Genomic DNA, 21,948 nt, shown 5'->3' with positions numbered 1-21,948 from the left:
TAGTAAACATGTTCCAGAGAAGCAGGAAAACAGTGGAAAATGCACATATAGATATTGTCAGTGTCTGATTCTTAGGTTGATTGGGTTCATGACTGCTCACTGAGGAGACATATGTATAAGCATCTCAATATGAATAGACAATAATTTGATACAATTCAGCACCTATTCATGACTTTTAAATTCTGAAACAAATCACAGGAGGAAAAGTCCTTAATATAATCAAATGTATCTTTAAAAAAGCAACATGGAAAAGCATTCTCACTGCAGAAGCATTAGATACATAGTTTCAATGTCTATGTTTTTATTGTTGGATTACTTTTTGTGGCTGGGGGGTGGGAGCCCGGTCAGGGCTCACCCTGAGGCATGTGAGATTTTAGTTCCCCTCACAGGGATCAAACCTGTGTTCCCTGAGTGGAAGCGGAGATTCTTAACAACTGGATTTCCAGGGAAATCCCTTTTGTTGGATTACTTTTAATTATAATTTCCATCTTGAAAATACAAGATATTGTTTTGATCTGCAAGTTAAAATAATATGTTATATCAGAATGATTCTTCATAATTTAACTTCCAATCTCTCCAACAACAGTGACATATCTTGCTTTTAAAGCATAATTTCTACCTAATCTTTTATGCCACTTGATGTTACTTGTTAAAGAAAATGTTGCTCTACAAAAGAGTTGGAGGCAATGCATTACAAGGTCACGCTTTTTCAGAATAGATGGTATTAAAAAGCATATCCAGTATTTTCTCCATAGCTTTTTTGCTGTAAGTATCTTTGCTATAAGCATTTTTTGCCACACTTTCACTGCATAACTAATTTTTCATCAGGCAGTTTGACCATGAAATAACTGGTTATAGTTTTGCTTTGACAATTTGCTTTCAACTGGTTGAAATGAGTTAGTATTTCTTCTGGATAGTGACATTGTTGATGGCTTTATTAAACAGACATATGAGGACATGCCCCAAGAGTTGGTTATTTTGCAATACTTTGCGTAGGAACAGGAAGTGGCCAGAGTCAAAGGCCTGGAAGGTACAGAGTTGACACTTCCCACAGAACTTTGGAATATCAATAGACATAGAACAGGATGTCAAGAATCAACAACAATGCCTAATCATTCATAATATGATACAAAGCTCAGCTACAAATATGCATCCTAGTATGGAAACAAATACTCTCTTAATGAAGGAAGAAAGTCTAGCAAAAAAGAAACAAGTGTGATGCCCAACAAAGTAATCAGCAAGCAAAAACAAAAAAAAGATGTTTCAATGAATGCAAAACTTTGAGTACAAGAATAGGCACAATCTGCAAAAAAAAGAATATGTTATATGTGTAGTATTGCTATGAGAAGGCAGTGGCGACCCACTCCAGTACTCTTGCCTGGAAAATCCCTTGGACAGAGGAGCCTGGTGGGCTGCAGTCCATGGGGTCGCTAAGAGTCAGACATGACTGAGCGATTTCACTTTGACTTTTCACTTTCATGCGTTGGAGAAAGAAATGGCAACTGACTCCAGTGTTCGTGCCTGGAGAATCCCAGGGATGGGGGAGCCTGGTGGGCTGGCATCTATGGGGTCGCACAGAGTCGGACACAACTGAAGCGACTTAGCAGCAGCAACAGCAATATTGCTATGAATCTAATGACTTCCCTGGTGGCTCAGACGGTAAAGCATCTGCCTACAATACCTAGTCAAGGCTATGGTTTTTCCAGTAGTCATGTATGGATGTGAGAGTTGAACTGTGAAGAAAGCTGAGCACCAAAGAATTGATGCTTTTGAACTGTGGTGTTGGAGAAGACTCTTGAGAGTCCCTTGGACTGCAAGGAGATCCAACCAGTCCATTCTGAAAGAGATCAGTCCCGGGTGTTCTTTGGAAGGAATGATGCTAAAGCTGAAACTCCAGTACTTTGGCCACCTCATGCGAAGAGTTGACTCATTGGAAAAGACTCTGATGCTGTGAGGGATTGGGGGCAGGAGGAGAAAGGGACGACAGAGGATGAGATGGCTGGATCGCATCACTGATTCAATAGATGTGAGTTTGAGTGAACTCCGGGAATTGGTGATGGACAGGGAGGCCTGGCGTGCTGCGATTCATGGGGTCACAAAGAGTTGGGCACAACTGAGTGACTGAACTGAATTGAACTGAACAATACCTGCAATGAGGGAGACCCGGGTTCAATCCCTGGGTCAGGAAGATCTCCTGGAGAAGGAAATTGCAACCCACTCCAGTATTCTTGCCTGGAAAATCCCATGAATGGTGCAGCCTGGTAGGCTACAGTCCATGGGGTCGCAAAGAGTTGGATTAACATTTTCAAAATATGTCTAGCTATGAATCTACACACATTTTAAAAGTGTTGAAAGTGTTAGTCACTCAACCATGTCCGACTCTTTGCAAGCCCATGGGCTGTAGCCCACCAGGCACCTCTGTCCATGGGATTCTCCAGGCAAGAATACTGGAGTGGGTTGCCATTTCCTACTCCATGGGATCTTCCTGACCCAGGGACTGAACCTATGTCTCCTGCATCTCCTGCATTCCCTACCACTAGTGCCACCTGGCAATGGGCTGGGAAGCCCCATTTTAAGTGTATTCAAATATTCTCTATTTCATGATAAAGTCATTTTAGTTTTGTTATTAATTTTTCATGCTTAGTGTTTATGTGCTTTATAATGTCCCAGTTTTATTTTAGGTTCTTTTTTATCTTTTATGGCAAAATTGCCTTATAACCAATTAGTTACGTGCAAAAATATCTGTGGCAAAGATGTCTACATCAAAGATTCTTATGGCAAAAGTACCTAGAACCATTTAAAGTGTAGTAAATTTTATTTGTGAGCTCCATCCCGTGTCCCCTAAAGGGAGATTTGGAAAAGTCATTTGTGCTGGGCCTATAGTGATACTGTTTCCCATAAAGATGGGTCAAAGCTTATATTCTGATTCATAAACAGGTATTTCAGCATTTCTTGAAATATAACAATTTCTCTGTTATGGGAAAAACATGTCAAAATAACCTGTTTAAGTTTGACAAGCCGCAAGATAAGAGACTGATCTTGTGAGTTGTCTATGAGGATGAACAGCTTTTTTAAGTTTTTGTTTTTATACTTCCCTGCTATTTCCACTGTGAATAACTTTCTAAAATTGTGTTTTTAGTGTTATTCTAATAATTTCTACATGATACCTCTTTTCGTTAAATTGGTGGTTGAATTTCATTAAAATATCTTTAGATTTCAGGATCCTTAAGCACTTATATCCAATAAGAAGGAGTTATGCCCCAACTTTCTGGGTTTTTTTTTCATTTTTTTTCATATTATGTTTAAAATGTCAGAAATTTTGTGCCTGAAGTCTCAGATGAGATATTAATTAGTATTATTACAGAGATGTTCAACCACAGGGACTATCTCATGAAAGTCTTCACTTAAATCTATAAGTGGGCTTTCAGAGAAGTGAGGTATAACCTGGAGAGTTTTACAAATCTTGAATACATATAGAAAAAAATTAAGTAAGTTTAATATAGTAAGTTTGTTCCAAGGGATTTACTAATTCCATACCTAATTTACTATGGTGGTTTATGAGCCATTTTATAATAATAGAAAATATAGTGCCTGAATAGTCTTAAAGAATGTGATTTTACATATATGAGATTGTTTGGAGCTGACTGTACAAAGAAATGAACACTTGTTCTAGATAGGGATGTATACAGGAGTCCCTTAAATAATGTGTCAACTTTAGAAAGAAGAAAGTATGAGTATCTTATTGTTCACATGCGGTCAAGAAGAACATATTTTGTGAAAGTTATGTACCCTATTCTTGAGCCATATCATTATAACTTGTTAGGCATATACCTAACAAGTTTGGGACTTCATTAGAGATATTTCAGGTCATATTGCACTGTGGGGCTTAATTAAAATATGTTCATCAGCTAGTATTCAGATTTTTATCAGCATTCAGCACCCTGTTTTATATTTTTCCACTTAATAAGCTCAAAAGACCTTGGATACTATGTTAAAGAGAATAAATAATAAATTCATTTTGAGACATAAAGAAAATCTTAATGAGATTGGAAATTCAAGTATATACGAGCTGTTCCTACTTCCACCTGGAAACAAAATAAATTGAAAATAATGTCAATAACAGCAGAAGAATACAGATAAAACACTTTACCGTAAATGTATTAATATGAAGAAATAAAGCATGTTGATTTCACGCAAATTCAGAGAAGGACTCTATAACCATGGCTTCTAATGAGGCTCTCCAAGAAGACAACTATAATTTGTGGTGACTGGAGTTCTCATGAGTTAGATAGCCCTGCCTGCCATTTCCACCACAGTTGAGCTTGTCCTTCTTACACAAATAAAATGTTGACAATGTTATTGACTATACATTTGAATGGGAATAATTTGTCTCCTTGTTACCTATGTGATATGTACAGTGTATATAAAAGATTTTTTTTTTTAATGTTGCGCTTTAGAGCAGTCCACTTTCTGTGTCTGTGGCTCTTAACCTTGAAATCTGCAGGCAGTTCTCTTCCTGCATCACCCACCCATTCCCCTCCAATCACTTCAGGGCAACATGCTGACCCAGGCTGTTTTTCAGCTGTTGATGTTGATGTTACATTTTCCCAAAGCAATTTCCAGCATTTATCTCATCCTGATTCCTAAGAGGCCATGCCCCTTTCTACTTTTTTTTTTGTAAGGACAAGGAGAAAAAATTACATCTAGGTTTTCTTTGCATTGTTGCTGTTTTAGCCTAAAAAGCAATCATGATAAAACATGCACATAGTCAGTTAAGACCAAAATGTCTAGAATTAAGGCTTGCATGATCTCATGAAACAAAAGGATGTACAGGACTCTAGGGATGATTTACAAATTGTGGGAATGGCAAAGTCTTATATCAACATAAAATGCACAGTTCCTTCAGCAAGCATGGTACATAAAAATATTCTGTGTTTTCTGTCAACCTTCCTACTTTTCATGGGCCTCTAAATATTGAGGATATGAAATGTGATTTGCCATTGCAACATATGGTATGCTGTGGATGTTTTTATTTTCAGAATTCTCATGATTTTCATTTATTTGTTACAGAACAAGGAGATTTCTATAAATATACATATTGACACATATTTGTGTATAGATGTTTTATGCTTATAAATGTCAGTATCTAATATATGTAATGGTTATACAAAAACACAAATGCCTTTGATAAGATTATATTCAGTAATGTAGTTATCAAAATATATATATTCAACAGCTCTTTCAAGTCAACAACCAACCAAATTCTGACTACTGAAGTACATGCCAGTTCATTAGATCTTTACCTTTATAAAAAGATGCAGGTTTCTACATAGGCTGTCCTTTCATTGTGCTTTCAAAAAGCACTGGATAAAATACTATTTCAATTCTTACTTAAAAGTTATGTTATTGTTTTCTGAATTACATGCATATCATTTACTGGTCATTTTCTTTGTTTTCTACTTTATTTGGGCTTTGGCACTGCTATAATTAAAGTATTTAAAAAACACTTATTGGATATCATCATGCTATTTGATCAAAGACTAGTTTAAGTCTCCATTAATCTATTAATAATTACTCCATCCATTACAGGGTAATTCAATTAGTCACCACCCTGAGTGGTTCATGGAATAAGTCAAAGTTCCCATCCTAACCAAAATCAGGCTTGAGAGGTAAATAAAGAAGATATGTTCATTCTACTTTTCAGTGTGGTCTTACTTTTTAGGAACTCAGCATAAAGTCACTTAAATAACCCAATGAGAAAAATATGATTATTTTCACTAATAATTTTCAAAGCTTTACATTTCTTTTCAGAAATGTTTTAATCTTTCTGACATAGGTTTTAGAGAAATTAGGACATAGATTACCTATTAATTTGATGTCAGTTTTAGTTACTTATAACTAAAATTGTTTGAGAATAATTTTTCAAAACAATTCAAGACAATTTATATAGAATATTACAAAATTTTCATCAAAAATACAGAAAATTAAGTTATTTTTATTTATATATCATTAAGTAAATTAACATAAGGGTATTAGATTCAGCCCTTATAATATTATATTATTACCTCCAAATATTTCTAATGTTGGTTGTGTCATCTTTTTTATTGAAATATAATTGATTTACAATGTTTCAGGTGTACAGCAAGATGATTCAAATGTATGTCTTTTTTCAGATTGTTTTCCATTATAGGTTATTACAAGAGATTGAATATAGTTCTCTATGCTATACAGTAGGCCCTTGTTGGTTATCTATTTATACATACTATAACAGTATGTATATGTTAATCCCAAATGTATCCCTCCCCCACCATTTTACCTTTGGGAACATTGGTTTGTTTTCTGTCTAAGTCCATTTCTGTTTTATAAATAAGTCATTTGTATCTTTTTTTAGATCCCACATATAAGTGATATCATATGATATTTGTCTTTGACTTACATAGTATGATAATCTCTAGATCCATCCATGTTGCTGTAAATGGCATTGTTTCATTCCTTGTTATGGCTGAGTAATATGTCATAATATAATAATATGAACCACATCTTTATCCATTCTTCTATGGACATTTAGGTTGCTTCCTTATCCTGAACCCCTCTCCCACCTCCCTCCCCGTACCATCCCTCTGGGTCATCCCAGTGCACCAGCCCCAAGCATCCTGTATCCTGCATCAAACCTGGACTGGCAATTCATTTCTTATATTAAACATATTTCAATGCCATTCTCCCAAATCATCCCACCCTCTTCCTCTCTCAGACTCCAAAAGACTGTTTTATACATCTGTGTCTCTTTTGCTGTCTCTCATACAGGGTTATCGTTACCATCTTTCTAAATTCCATATATATCAGCAATTATTGTTTAAAGACTTTTTGATGATGGCCATGAGGGAGACCTGGGTTCAATGCCTGGGTTGGCATCCCCTGGAGGAAGGCATGATAACCCACTCTTGCCTGGAGAATCCCATGGATAGAGAAACTTGGTGGGCTTCAGTCCATGGGGTTGCAAAGAGCTGGACAGGACTGAGCAATAAGCATGGCACATTTTAAAACAGAGTGAAGTGACACTTCCTTGTGGTTTTGATTTGGCATTTCTCTAATAATTAGTGATGTTGAGCATCTTCCATGTGTTTTTTTGGCCATATGCATGTCTTCTTTGGAGAAATGTCTATTTAAATCTTCTGCCCATTTTTTGACTTAGCGGGTTATTTTATATTGAGCTGCATGAGCTGTTTATATATTTTGGAGATTGATTCCTCAATGGTTACTTCATTTGCAAATATTTTTTCCAGTTCTGTGAGTTGTCTTTTTGTTTATGATTTCCTTTGCTGACAAAAGCTTTTAAGTTTAATTAGGTCGCATTTGTTTATTTTTATTTTTATTTTCATTAGTCTAGGAAATGGATCAAAGATTTTCTTGTGATTTATATCAGAGTGTTCTGCCTAGCATCCAGGCTTACATTTAGGTTTTCAATCCATTTTGAGTTGATTTTGTGTGTGTTGTTAGGGAGTGTTTGAATTCCATTCTCTTACATGTAGACGCCCAGTTTTCCCAGTTCCATTTATTGAAGAGTCCATGTCTTCTCCATGGTATGTTCTTGCCTCTTTTGTTTTAGATTGATTGACTATAGGTGTGCAAGTTAATCTGTGGACCTTCTGTCCTCTTCCATTGACCTATATTGCTGTTTTTGTTCTAGTACTGTACTATTTTGGTGAATATAGCTTTATAGTCTGAAGTCAGGGAACCTAACTCCTCCAGCTCCGTTTTTCTTTCCTAGGATTGCTTTGACTATATGGGGTCTTCTGTTTTTCCATACAGATTTACAATTTTTTTTTGTTCTAGTTCTGTGGGAAATGCCCTTGGTAATTTGATAGGAATTGTACTGAATATATAGATTGCCTTGGGTAGTATAGTCATTTTGACAGTATTGATTCTTCCAGCCAAGAACATGGTATATCATTCCATCTGTTTGTGGAATTAATTTTTTTTTATCAGTAGTTTATAGTTTTCATAGTATAGAGCTTTTGCCTCCTTTAGGTACCTCTATTCCTAAGTATTCTATTCTTTTTGATGCAATGATAAATGGAATCTTTTCCTTAATTTCTTTTTCTGATTTTTTTATTGTTATTGTATAGAATTGCAGCAGATTTCTATGTATTAAGCTCATATCCTGCAACATCATTGAATTCATTGATGAGCTCTAATAGATTTTTGATTACATCTTTAGGATTTTCTCTGTATAGTAACATGTCATCTGCAAACAGTGAGACCATTTCCTTATTATAACATAATCTTAGTATTTAAAAAGAGATGTACAAATTTCATAAATTATCTTATTCTTAGTTAACCATTTCACCCATAAATGTGAATTGTAGTTACTTAATATTTTCTTTACTTTAAGAAAAATGAAATGATTATCTTTGTGTACATCCTGAGAAGGTGACCAAAATGTACTATGATAAAAAGTTGCTGGGAACCTAGTTTCCCTGTTTCTATATTTATATTTCTAACAGGTACTCAGAGTGATATTAAATTCTTCCCCCAGATTTACTTATTGTTTTACTGTTAACCAAGTTTTATATACCATTACTATGCCCTATATATTGTTTTGCACACATATTAACTCATCTAATCCTCATAATATCTGTAAAATATTAATAACAGGGCTGTTCTCATTTTTTTCACATGAAGACATTGAACTGTATAGAGGTAAAGTAGCTTGCCAAAGACATGTAACTAGTAAGGTAGTGGCTGTTCGTAAACCCAGGCCATTCAGTTCTGCTAGAATAGACTGGTTCTCACAATCACATTCCTGAAGACTGGAGCAGATTTTTAGCTAGTTGCACCCCCAGTAAAAATTGTTACTTCAACTATAACGATATTTCCTTGACCAGTAATGTTGTGTAGAGAACCATGAGAAAAGCAGCTAACGTTTCCTGCTGTGATGCTCTATAACATCCTTTGCCATGGGTTGATTTTGTCCATTGAACATACTTAGGAAGCAGTTCCAGCTCAATCCAGCAAAACTTTATTAAGAGACCATTACATGTTAGGCACTTTTAATACAGATCTGGACATGAGGTGCAATGCCAGCCTACCCATGTGCCAGCTTAGTGCCCTAAATAACCTGTTATATCTCAGCCAAGCCTTGGGAGGCGAGGATCTAAAATAGCAGAAGCATGTTTGGAGTACAACTTTAGCTCAAAAACTCTGTGAGAGGGCAGAGTGGTCCTGGGCCAGGGATAGGCATAGGTCCAAAATAGAGGGCTTCTCTGGAATCACCCTGCATACTGAACACAAGAGTGATATATCCTTGCAATGTCTCGGAGTGAAATCTGTATATCGCTGTTGCAGCAACCTCATGTGAAGTGTGGGATGCTGGTTATTTTTATGCAGAAAGAAGGTTTGCTTAGGCCTGGTATTCTAAGTTTATAATGTAACAAATTTTAGGACAAAATCCAGCTTGAAACAGATTGCTGACTATTTAAATCGAGGAGTTGGAACAAAAAAGAAAAACATTTCTTGATCAGAAAAAAAAAAAAAAAAAGCTGAGAAGGGGAGCAGTTAGACTAGGAGAAAAACAGATCTGTTAGAAAGAGCCAAGACACACAACTTAAGGAGAAAACATCTCCACCCAGCAGGAAACCGTGACTTTAAGAAATGCCACTGCAAAAGATGCTACAAGATTCCTCACTGCATCGTCTTAGCTCAAGACTTACATTTAGGCACTGAAGAAGCCACTGGAGGTGTTTGTATTCTTGTGACAGTTTGAGTTCTTGTGTGTTTACAGCCTCGATGACAACACAGTGACTCGGAGTACTGTAAGATCTTTCTTTCTTTTTTTTTTTTTTTCCATTTATTGTCAGCAACATTAAGAGCACTTTGAAGACCAGCCACTATGCCTAGATGTTTCTGCGCAATTAGATTTGGATTTAGGATTGCAATAGCAATCCATTCAGACAGCTAAAGAACAGAGAGGAAATGAAAGTTTAAAGACAGGGCTCTCCTAATATTGTAAAGCCTGAATTGTTGTTTGTTTGAAGCTTAGAGTGCCTTTATGCTTGATGAGTGTGGCAAGAAAGCTTTGAGACTCTTCAGAAATTTCTGAAAAAGAGAGTGCAATGAGATCATTGCATGAGAGTCCATGCATGTGGTAGAACTTCGACTCAGAAAGACAGGTTTGAATCTGGGGCCCTTCCTTTACCGACTGCTGATCTTTGGGTCACATGTCATGTTAGCTCCATAGGCATCTGTTCTCGCTAAAGTGTAGATGATACCCTGCCATACAAGCGTGTTCAGAGGAGTCACTGAAGACATACCACAAAGCATTTATCGTAGCGGCAGCAACAGTTCTCCTTCCCAGGATACCATAATTTTGCCATCCTTCTTTGCTGAGGATACACAAGATGTTTTAGATGACATAATATATTATTTGGAAAACAGCAACAACAAATATTTTATATTTTTTATAAACTTTCTAGAATATTTTAAGGCAGCATTAGGTGGTTTTCTGTCTTAATCCATTGTGCAATTTGAGCCTGATATCACTGATAAATGTTCCAAAAAGTGGGCAAAAAGCCCATGTGAGTTTTTAGAAATATATTCCTATACCAGGAAACACTGGGAACTTTTTCATATCCTTCTTGGTAAGCATCTATGTCACTAAATATGGTCTATTCAGTGCATTCTCCTTAGTCCCTTCTTAGCCATGGCCTCTGTCTGACCCATGACTGTCTATCTGTGGCTCTGTACATCTCAGAATGGAGAAACTGAAATAGAAACAGGAGGTCAGAGTGGTTGAAAGCCACTGAGGTCACATGTGGAATGATGACAGTTGAAGAAGATAAGATCAAGGCTGTACCAGGGTACTTAGTCATAGGAAGCAGGAAGAAGTAGTAGGCTATTGTAGGAATACAGGAAGCTGTAGATCAAAGAACATTAAGGCAACACATGGTAAAGTTCTTATAAGAATTTTCCACATGGAAAACAAAGTTTCCTATAATTTTTCTGCTAATTAGCATCATAAGATATAAGAAAAGATGCATGAAATAGAGAACAAAAAGGGGAAAACTAAACTATTCAATGTTATGTAGTCTTCTTTGATGAAAATCACCCCTGTCTTTTGCATTTCAGTGTTGCATTTGAAGAATTTAATGTTTTCTAAGTCACAATGAGTCTTAAGCCCTTTAATAAATGTTTTGCAACAGTGAGCACATTATGAATACAGATCCCAATGCCATTGATGCATTTTAATTCTCTCTCATTTTTAAAGAACACTTGTCTTCCTCAACAGTTTTAGGATTGTAACTTTCTAAAATATGATTTTCAGTGGACAGTGATTACTATTGTTGTTCAGTTACTAAGTCTGTCCAACTCTTTACAACCCCGTGAGCTGTAGCAATCCAGGCTCTTCTGTCCTACCCTGTCTCCTGGAGTTTGCTCAGATTCACATCTATTGAGTCAGTGATGCCATCCAGCCATCTCATACTCTGCCACCCTCTTCTCCTTTGGCCTTCAATCTTCCCCGACATCACAGTCTTTTCCAGTGAGTCAGCTCTTCCCAGCTCTTCCCATCAGGTGGCTAAAGTATTAGAGCTTCAGCATTAGCAACAGTCTTTCCAATGAATATTCAGGGTTGATTTCCCTTAGGATTTACTGATTTGATCCCCTCACAAGTCCAAGGGACTCTCAAGAGTCTTCTCTAGCACCGCAATTCAAAAACACCAGTTCTTTAGCACTTAGCCTTCTTTATGGACTGACTCTCACATTTGTACATGACTACTGGAAAAACCATTAGCTTTGACAATATGGGCCTTTGTCTATGACTTCTCTGCTTTTTAATATGCTGTCTAGGTTTGTCATAGCCTTCCCTCCAAGGAGCAAATGTCTTTTAACTTCATGTCTGCAGTCACCATCTGTAGTAGTTTTGGCGTCCAAGAAAGTGAAATCTGTCACTGCTTCTATTTTTTCCCCTACTATTTGCCATGAAGTGATAGGACTGGATGCCATGATCTCAAGTTTTTTTGAATATTGACTTTTAAGCCAGCTTTTTCACTCTCCTCTTTTCACCCTCACCAAGAGACGCTTTAGCTCCTCTTTGCTTTCTACCATCAGAGTGATATCATCTGCATTATGAGGATGCTGATATTTCTCCTGGTAATCTTGATTCCAGTTTGTGATTTATGTAGCCTGGCATTTCACATGATTGCTATTATTCAGTTATGTATTACTGAACCAATTAAAATTTATGGAAATGAGGTTGATTTTTTAATTTAATTATAAAACAAATATTTTGTAATGTGATCACAACTACAATTTTATTTTTATTATTACTGAAGTGACCAACAACAGTTTTATTTTTATTATTACTGAAGTGTCCAATAAAGTCAGAAAGTTGAATTATAAGCACAGACTCTGGGAGAAAATGATCAATCTCAAGAAGGTCAGCCTTGCCAGTTCTGTACTATCTCAGTTACACAAAAACCACACGCTAGATGAATCAACTTAATATAAAATTAAATGGTAGAATGAAATGACTGCTCAGAGTAGTTGTTCAAGTTTTAAACTAGTTTTACCCACTGGCATAATCAAAATTACAAGCCAGTAATAGACTCAGTCATCTATTTCAAAATGCAAATAATCAAGTGGATTTTTGGCTTTAGCCTTTATATTTCTTAATCTCCTGAGTTCAAAAGAATTACAAATTTATGATAGACTCTATCGTGGCATTTAAATGATGTCTTTTCTTTTTTGTAGGTAGATCTTCTAGTCCCTACCAAAGTGACTGGCATTATCACACAAGGAGCTAAAGATTTTGGTCATGTGCAGTTTGTAGGCTCCTACAAACTAGCTTACAGCAATGATGGAGAACACTGGACCGTATACCAGGATGGAAAACAAAGAAAAGATAAGGTAAGTCATTCTGGTGATTTATGACATGCAGAAGTGGAGGAGCAAAGTGTTTAACATTTTTAATTTCCTTGATTATTTTGATAATTAGGGATTGTAGAATTATAATTAGAAGCGAACAGATTTGATTACTAATTCATTGTTTCTTGTTGAGTTTCTTTGATTGTGTTTTAATTTGTAGATTTAATTTTTGAGCCATAAAATGTTTTAATATTAAAATAATCAACATATATTTGTATACCTAAACTGCACCATAAAATCTCTAATTATTTTTCCAAGAAAGTTCTTAGTGTGTTGAACATCTTTTCTTAGTTAGTGTTTGATGGCCTGAATGTCTCTGGGACCTTGGAGAATGAAAGTGCTCAAGGAAACTATCAGTAGTTAATTGGATCAAATGGTAAAATGTGGCCTTACATTAATGAAATTGAATTTGTTGCTTAGAGTTTTTATGCAAGAAATATAGCTTTCTGAACACATCAGGAGAAATATCTTAGCTCAGTGATGTGGGGGGAAATATACTTTCATCCAAGTTCAGCATTTCTGGGTTAATAATGATTTTTTCCATATTCTGTAACACCTTTATTTCCTTACTGTTGTTTGTTATTAACCAATAGAAAGGTTGGGAATATCTTTCTCTCTTCAAATATCCAAGGTAGAAGATTTAATTTTCCCAGAAATACTAAGACCAGAGTGGCTATTTCAATAGGTCTACAAAGTCTGAATTTAATTAACAGGAAATTCATTTTAGGGGAGATGTGTTTTTAGTTTTAGATTACAAAAACTACAATTACTTACATTTTAATATCTCAGAACATGCCCATTTAGCATCTCAGGATGGACACGTTCACTTAACATCTCAGAAAACATATTTTGAGCTGTAACATCTCAGAAATTGGTGTATCTCAATATCACAATTTAATTGGAAGCTTACTATTTTCTAGAAGAATATAAAAAATGGCATGTTTTATAATCAGAGGCATCTTCAATTGAATGAATATTGAATATTTTGTAAAATGTCTTCAAATTTTTTATGTGTAGACAAATATCTGCTATAATTTATGGCAAATAACTCCTTCAATTCCTGTTCTCACCTTTTACAGTAGGCATTTTTATGTGCAAAGAGTGAAAATATATGCTGTAAGGTGTAATTTTTCATAAATTATACAGTTCTTAAAATTATTTCTAAGGTAAGTATTCTCATCTATAATTAATGCAGTATTCACTGAAAAGCATATATCTGTAATATTAAAATCCTTGTGTAGCCCAATTTAGGGAAGAGGTGTAAACTATTGTGCTCATGAAGTACTTCATTATCTCCATTTATATTAAGCATATGATTTAATTGTTATTTGTGAATAATTTTTAAATTTCATTAACTGATATATTGGACATATGTGTATTAATTCATTTTATTTCATTATCTCAGTCTAAAATGTACATAAAATTTTGGTGTCAAGTTGGCCAAGTAATTTGATAGTGTTGTTCTGGTTTCCTATATTCTTACTGATTTTCTATCTACTTGTACTATTAGTAACGGAGACAGTAATGTGAAAATCTCCAACCCCAATTGTTGATTTCTCTATTTCTCCTGGCAGTTATATTGGTATTTACTTCATGTATTTTGAAAGTCTGTTAAAAAATGTATGAATCATTAGGGTTGTAATGTGTTTTTGATCAAATAACTTTTGTCATTAGAATAGGACCTTCTTAATTCCCCGTGGTATTTCTGCTTTGAAACGTACTTTGCTTCTCTACATAGAGGTACTCTAGCTTCCTTTTGATTAGTACTGCATTGGTATATGTTTTTCTCTATCTTTTTGCTATTAACTATTTCTGCTTTATATTTTAAATGTATTTTTTCTATCCAGCATAAGATTTTTTCCTTTTTTCCAATTCAACTATCTCTGCTTTCCAATGGAGCATTTAGACCATTTGTGTTTGATATGAGTATTGAAGTGATCAGGTTTAAATCTCATCTTGTTATTTATTTCCTATGTATCTCATCTTTTCTTTCATTTTTTCCCTCTTTTCAGCCTCTTCTTGAATTAATTGAATTTTTTTAGTGATTCCATTGTGTTTCATTTGTTGACTTATTTGCCATAACTTTTTTTTATTTTAGTGATTGTTTTAGTTTATAATATAAATATGACAGCTGGCTAAACTCAGCCAATATAACTAGTAGTTTTAAAATTAGATTTTGCTGTTCTGTTTTTAATATTATAGATTGGTACATTGAAGAAAAACCTTAATAAGTTCACTATTTATTACCAAAGAAAGCAACTAGCACCAATAAACCAATAACATAAGAATGCTGCAGTTACTCTCATAATAAAAAAATACCTTATGTATAAGAAGGAAGTATAGGGCATAAACATCTCCATTCCTACAGAGAAGGGAATTTTATAAAATAAGTGAGAAAATGGATTGCATGTGTTATTTTAGCACTTGGAAATACAAGCATCTTATACACACACACCAATCAAGGTATGTTTTTATATTTATATGTATGTGTGTGTGTATATATATATATCTCCAAGTAGTTGTGTTTTGTGTTGGTATTACTATTAATACTAGGAAATTAAGGGTGAAAGTGAAGTTGCTCAGTCGTGTTCGACTCTTTTCGACCCCGTGGACTATAGCCTATCAGGCTCCTCCATCCATGGCATTTTCTAGGCAAGAGCGCTGGAGTGGACTGCCACTTCAGTTTCATATATTTATACAAGTGTTCTTTTTCTTCTTTCAAGAGGTCCTACACAACTCAGCAATTAACTTTTCTGAAGTTGAATAAACCATCTTCTCTTGATTCTTATTATTTATATCTTGTTTTCTGTGGTTACCTGCTATAAGAGGAAAAGGTCTTCAATAAATTCATTTCTTACAAGTATAAAGTCAACCACAAGCTTTCATTCAAATAAATATAATAAATGAATGTTTCACGGCAAAACGTATGCCTGTGAAATGTTTTATATATGCACGTTTCAAAGGAAATATTCACAAAAGTTACCTATCTTGTTTTCTGTTTTTACCCAACACTTCCTCTAATCAATTTTGGGGGCTATGGATGTGGAAGTCTAATGTAGATCTAGAAACAGGATTAATGTTGTGAAAACAATGACAAGGAAAAATTATGTATATGTATAGAAAGAAAGAAAGTGAAGTCACCCAGTCGTGTCTGACTCCTTGCGACGGCATGGACTGCAACCTACCAGGCTCCTCTGTCCATGGGATTTTCCAGGCAGGAGTACTGGAGTGGGCTTCCCTGGTGGCCAGGCTGGTAAAGAATCCACCTACAATGTGAGTAGACCTGGGTTCAATCCCTGAGTTGGGGAGATACCCAGGAGAAGGGAAAGGCTACCCACTCCAGTATTCTGGCCTGGAGAATTCCATGGAGAGTCCATGGGGTCACAAAGATTTGGACATGACTGAGTGACTTTCAGTTCAATCAATTCAATGTATATGTATCAGTTCAGTTCAGTTTAGTCACTCAGTCATGTCCAACTCTTTGCGACCCCATGAATTGTAGCACGCCAGGCTTCCCTGTCCATCACCAACTCCCAGAGTTCACTCAAACTCTTGTCCATCGAGTCGGTGATGGCCATCCAGCCATCTCATCCTCTGTCATCCCCTTTTCCTTCTGCCCCCAATCCCTCCCAGCATCAGAGTCTTTTCCAGTGTATAGGAGTATCTAAATATATGCATGACTGTGCGTGTGTGTATGTGTGTACATGTACAACAAAAGTTACTTGCAGGAATAGACATGCCTTGTTCTCATCATTAAAATGTCACTTTCTCATTTACCTTTTCTGAGCTTTCTTAAGAATTGACTTTCGTATTCTATTTTTGAACAAAATTCTCCATGAAATCTTTTGCTATGGAGCATGTGATAATACTTCTCTCAGTACAATCCCTACATTCTTATCAATATTTTTTCTTTCTAGTCTACAATATTTTCTAACATTTAATTTTGTATTTCTTTCCAACATGGATTCAGATTCTTTCATTTAAAAGTCAAATGTTCCTTTGCTCTCATGAAAGTGACATTTGTTTTTGTACTCTTGGAGCTGTTTTACTGCAAATTTCAGCAGGAAAATTGCAAAATTTGACAGACACTTTCTGTATTTAATTTTTAAGGTTAGAAGCCAAAATAATAAATTTCAGGAAGAGTACTTCTATGGAAAAAGTAGAAATGAAAATTGGTTTTCTGAACCAATGTATTAGTCATAATATGGTTTTTAAGTAGACCTGAATTTACACCATGGGAGCTTTCTTCTTTGGGAGAAGAAAAAAAATGCTGGTAATAGTCTATTTTGTCTCTCCCCTAAAATTACCCTGTTTGAAAAAAAAAAAAAAATAAGTTAAAAAACTGCAACTTCATTCTGGGTTTTCTGTAAAAGAAAATCCTAAACCCTGCTTTTTGTTCGTTCTTAAAAAGATGAATTCCGTATAGTCATCAAGAACTATTCTGCAACTTGGCGGACTCTCTAATTCAGTAGTTACCAAAATTTTCTGATTATAACACTCATGGGGGAGCTAGTTAAGAAACACAGTTTTCTGGGCTCTGCCTCATACTCTGCAAGGAGGCTCTGGGAATTTAAATGTTTACAAAAGCCTAAGCTAATTTAAATAATAAGCAAAGATGACTCTAATCAATACCAAAACTCAAATTAAGCTTTCTGAACTAAATGCAGTTTTGTATTTTTCTAATGAGAATGGAACTTATTCCTTAGGGCTTTGTTTGGCCTCTAATTTGTCAGTAGAAATCAATATGAATTGGTGCTTCCAAAAGCAGGTTTAGATTTTGATATGTTTACCAGTTCTCTTATGAACACCAGAAAGTAACAGGTACTAGTTTTAAACAAATTTTAAATTTAAATAGATTTAAGTAGTTAGGAATACAGATTTTCTGGGAAAGCATCTAGAAGAATGTGAAATACGTGTTCTGCAGTTATTGTCTCCTCCATGCCATATGTAAGGTGGCAGGGGCGGGGGGTGGATGTCTGAATATGACATAGTGGCTCAAAGAACTCTCAGCCTAATAAGGAACTCAGGAAAGATGGAAAAACTTTGATTCATTCAGCTTATTTTAAAGAATCAAAATATCCTCTACCCAGTGTATTATTTGATAAAACAACTCTAGGAAAGAAGTAGCACAGATGTCCATTTCAAAAAGTTTGTGACTCTCCAATAGAAAAAAAAAAAAAAATTCCTTGTCCTTCCCTCTTGCCTTTCTTTTCTCAACTCAGTGTGAAAAAAAGGAGCAATAGCATAACAGTCCTTATTAATACAGCCTGCAAATCTGTATCGGAGAGTATATTCAAATCCAAGAGTAATTACAAATGCCGCAGGGCATGCTCTCTTTCCTGCTGACGCTAGCACTCCCAGGTAGCTGAAATTAAATTTGAATACTTAAAGCCTTGAAAGTCCAGCTCATCAGTGAAGCAAACTGAAGAAGACATCATTCCAGCAGTCAATACCCATGCTGTTCCTTTGAAATTTGATTTGGACCAGAAATTTAGAACCTGAAGCATGCCTAAGTGCAACCAAAAGTGGAGTCCAGCTGCTTGCCACTCAAAAAAAAAAAAAAAATCAATAAAGAGGCAGAGCTGATGGAAAGGAAAGTTTGCTTTATTTTGGATGCTGGTCCAAAGGCCAACTCCTGCCCTGACAATCAGAGGTCAATGGCACCCTACTCCAGTACTCTTGCCTGGAAAATCCCATGGACAGAGGAGCCTGGTAGGCTGCAGTCCATGGGGTCGCAAAGAGTCGGACACGACTGAGCGACTTCACTTTCGCTTTTCACTTTCATGCATTGGAGAAGGAAATGGCAACCCTCTCCAGTGTTCTTGCCTGAAGAATCCCAGGGACGGGGGAGCCTGGTGGGCTGCCGTCTATGGGGTCACACAGAGTCGGACACGACTGAAGTGACTTAGCAGCAGCAGCAGCAGCAGCAGCTTAGCAGAGGGAGAAGGCTACATGTAGAAACAATAGTCAACTCTTGACAGTTGGCTTGAAATTGGTCATTGGTGGCCTGACCAGCATCATCTTGATTATTTTAGGTACAGTTAATCTTCAGTTCTGTGTTTGGCTTGTTCTCATTTCCTTGAGGCCAATTCTTGGGATTGTGGCAGCTTATGTCATGACTGGTGCGAGTTTCAGCATCTAAAAGACAGCTCATAAGATGCAGCTGAATATTATCTATAGCCCTTGAGGAGCAACTGAAGGGCTATACTTAATGACAACGTTATTAGTATTTGGTCTCTTTTGACTGTTTTCCTTTGTTCCTGTATTGTCTCACTTCTGATTAAACTTAGGCTGGGCTAAAGTTTTTCCACAGAAAAAAGCAGTCAGAGAACATGCAGAGTAAGGAAAAGAAGATCCTGCTTCATTTCACTAGGAAGTAAATAAAAGGAATCCTCAGGAGCAGTCAATGAGGAGGATGCTAGCAGCATAAAATGAAAGGGGTGAATTGGTCTTTCAAGGAGGACCAGCTACATGTTTTGGAATAGCAAGATCAAGGGCAATCTCTCCATCTTGCATGGACACCCTTCATCTCATTCATTCAGAGTCCTCTTGCTGTATTCAAATAAGGCAGGAAGGGAAAGAAAAGCTGATTTCCAAGGATTAATTGACTTCACACAAAACACTTGAATTTAAAAATAGCGAGTGACTTGTGCCCCTATTTGCTAGAGATTCGTGATATAGACACAGTAGTGTACTTACTCAGGGATCTAGTGAGTGACTTAATTGGAAGTTAAAGAGACAAGGATATAGTTTCAGCATTGTCTGAATTTAAGTACAGTGTTATTTAAATAAACACCATCTGGTATCAGCTGTTATTTACAATTTTATCTGCTTTCTTCCCTTGTTGTAATTCAATATTATGGGACCCGACTACTATATAGTTGGTGTAAAGAATACAAAATTGCCTATGTTCACATAAATGGGAGTGTTATAGAATTTCGAAACTTTGGACACCACCTGAGATAAGCTCCTTTGGCCAAGACAGCAGGGGAAAACATGGCAGTAAGGAAACCCCACCTTCTGCCTGTAATAAGCATGTAAAATAGTCAAAGTATACGTTAGCATCCTGCCAAAACATGAGAGATGCTATCTGTAACTGTGAGTGCAACTACAAATAACCCTGTTTCCCCTCACCCCACACCACCCGCAGTGGCATCATCACCAAGTTGTCCAGATACTGTGTTCCATGTGCTGCTTAACTCACGTTTAACTCGAGATTAATTGGCAATGAGTGGCCAAGAGACTCTGATTATATGGGTTTCCATTTCCTAATCCAGAGGATCTTCCAGACCCAGGGATCAAACCTGAGTCTCTTGTGCTTCCTGCATTGAGAGACAGATCCTTACCATTAGCACCACCTGGGAAACCCAATTCCTTATATAGCTTTTAAAATCGTGCCAAAAATATGGGATCCCTGTAAATTTTGCTTAGGTCACTGACCAAGAAGACCACATCTCAGAAAGTATTCCAGTGAAGAACTGACTCATCAAAGGGGATGTTGTTTGCAGAGCAAGGTCTGCCTGTTGGATTGGGAAAGGGCAGCCAGAGTGAACAAATTTAAATTCAGAAAGTAGCATATTTTCACCAGTGACCACTGTGAAAGCAGTTGTTCATGGTACATAAAGAACATAATGGGTTTTTTTTCTTTTTTTTTAATTTTTATTTTTACTTTATTTTACTTTACAATACTGTATTGGTTTTGCCATACATTGACATGAATCCACCACGGGTGTACATGCGTTCCCAAACATGAACCCCCCCTCCCACCTCTCTCCCCATAACATCTCTCTGGGTCATCCCCGTGTGCCAGCCCCAAGCATGCTGTATCCTGCATCGGACATAGACTGGCGATTTGATTCTTACATGATAGTATACATGTTTCAATGCCGTTCTCCCAAATCATCCCACCCTCTCCCTCTCCCTCTGAGTCCAAAAGTCCGCTATACACTTCTGTGTGTTTTTTGCTGTCTTGCATACAGGGTCATCATTGCCATCTTTCTAAATTCCATATGTATGTGTTAGTATACTGTATTGGTGTTTTTCTTTCTGGCTTACTTCACTCTGTATAATTGGCTCCAGTTTCATCCATCTCATTAGAACTGATTCAAATGTATTCTTTTTAACGGCGGAGTAATACTCCATTGTGTATATGTACCACAGCTTTCTTATCCATTCATCTGCTGATGGACATCTAGGTTGTTTCCACGTCCTGGCTATTATAAACACTGCTGTGATGAACATTGGTGGGGACTTACATAAAGTCAGTTGTGATGTGGGGGATTGGGGTCAGAAACAAGGCCAAAGCCCAGGTGCAAGTCCAGAGGCAAAAGGGCTGGATCATCTGTAAAAAGACCTCTGTTTCCATTTCATGTTTAACGCAAGCTCCACATAGTCTGCCTACTCAAAGATGTCTGTTCCTGAACCTAGGGTGATGAAGAGTTTAAGAGCAGAAGAGAAAGAAAGGAACAGGAACTGGGGCTTATGGGATGGAGGTGAACAGGGAGAGGGTTAGTTAGTAAGGAACTACAAGTGTACAGTCAAATAACTACCTGTCTGTTAGAAGTAAAGGACAAGCTGGAGTGACAGAGTAGCCACAGGAGTAGTCACGGGCCAGTGCATCATAAGGCGCTCGATAGTTTTAAAAAGACATTAGGTTTACTTGGAGACAGAATTAGAAACCTAATTGTCTTTCTTCATGGATCAATTTTGAAGTTGCAAAGAAAACTCTTTTGTATGTCAGTTCACATTCCATAATATTAAAAACTAGCAATGTAAAATATATGGTTAATTCTGGCCAGTGAAGTGTTTAAATATCTTAGAAGACATTTGGAGTTTTAGTGTTCATTTGAAACAAAAAGGGAAAGCAGAGTGCTTCTCTAAGGACATATCATCAGATAATAGATGAAAAAAAAAAGCAATCAAACATCAGGTACAAGATCCATAAAACTCACCAATTTGGGAGTGTGTTGGAGGAGGAAATACATCCCTGCCACTATGACTCATATTTAGTGACAGGTAACATCCCAG

General features: G+C 36.4%; 1 protein-coding gene across 2 annotated transcripts in view; it reads left to right on the top strand.

Moving 5' to 3' along the window:
- EDIL3 (EGF like repeats and discoidin domains 3) overlaps window positions 1–21,948 on the top strand; it is a 476,676-nt gene that overhangs the window by 412,269 nt on the left and 42,459 nt on the right. For both annotated transcript variants that reach the window (XM_069592585.2, XM_069592586.2), the window contains one exon: window positions 12,748–12,903. In XM_069592585.2, the coding sequence (XP_069448686.1) occupies window positions 12,748–12,903 (156 nt within the window). The remainder of the gene's footprint in view (window positions 1–12,747; window positions 12,904–21,948) is intronic.

This window comes from Ovis canadensis, chromosome 5 (assembly GCF_042477335.2).
Source record: "Ovis canadensis isolate MfBH-ARS-UI-01 breed Bighorn chromosome 5, ARS-UI_OviCan_v2, whole genome shotgun sequence".
In the NCBI taxonomy this organism is placed as follows: Eukaryota; Metazoa; Chordata; class Mammalia; order Artiodactyla; family Bovidae; genus Ovis; species Ovis canadensis.
Note: the sequence above shows the minus strand (reverse complement) of the source record. Positions and strands in the feature narration are given on the sequence as shown.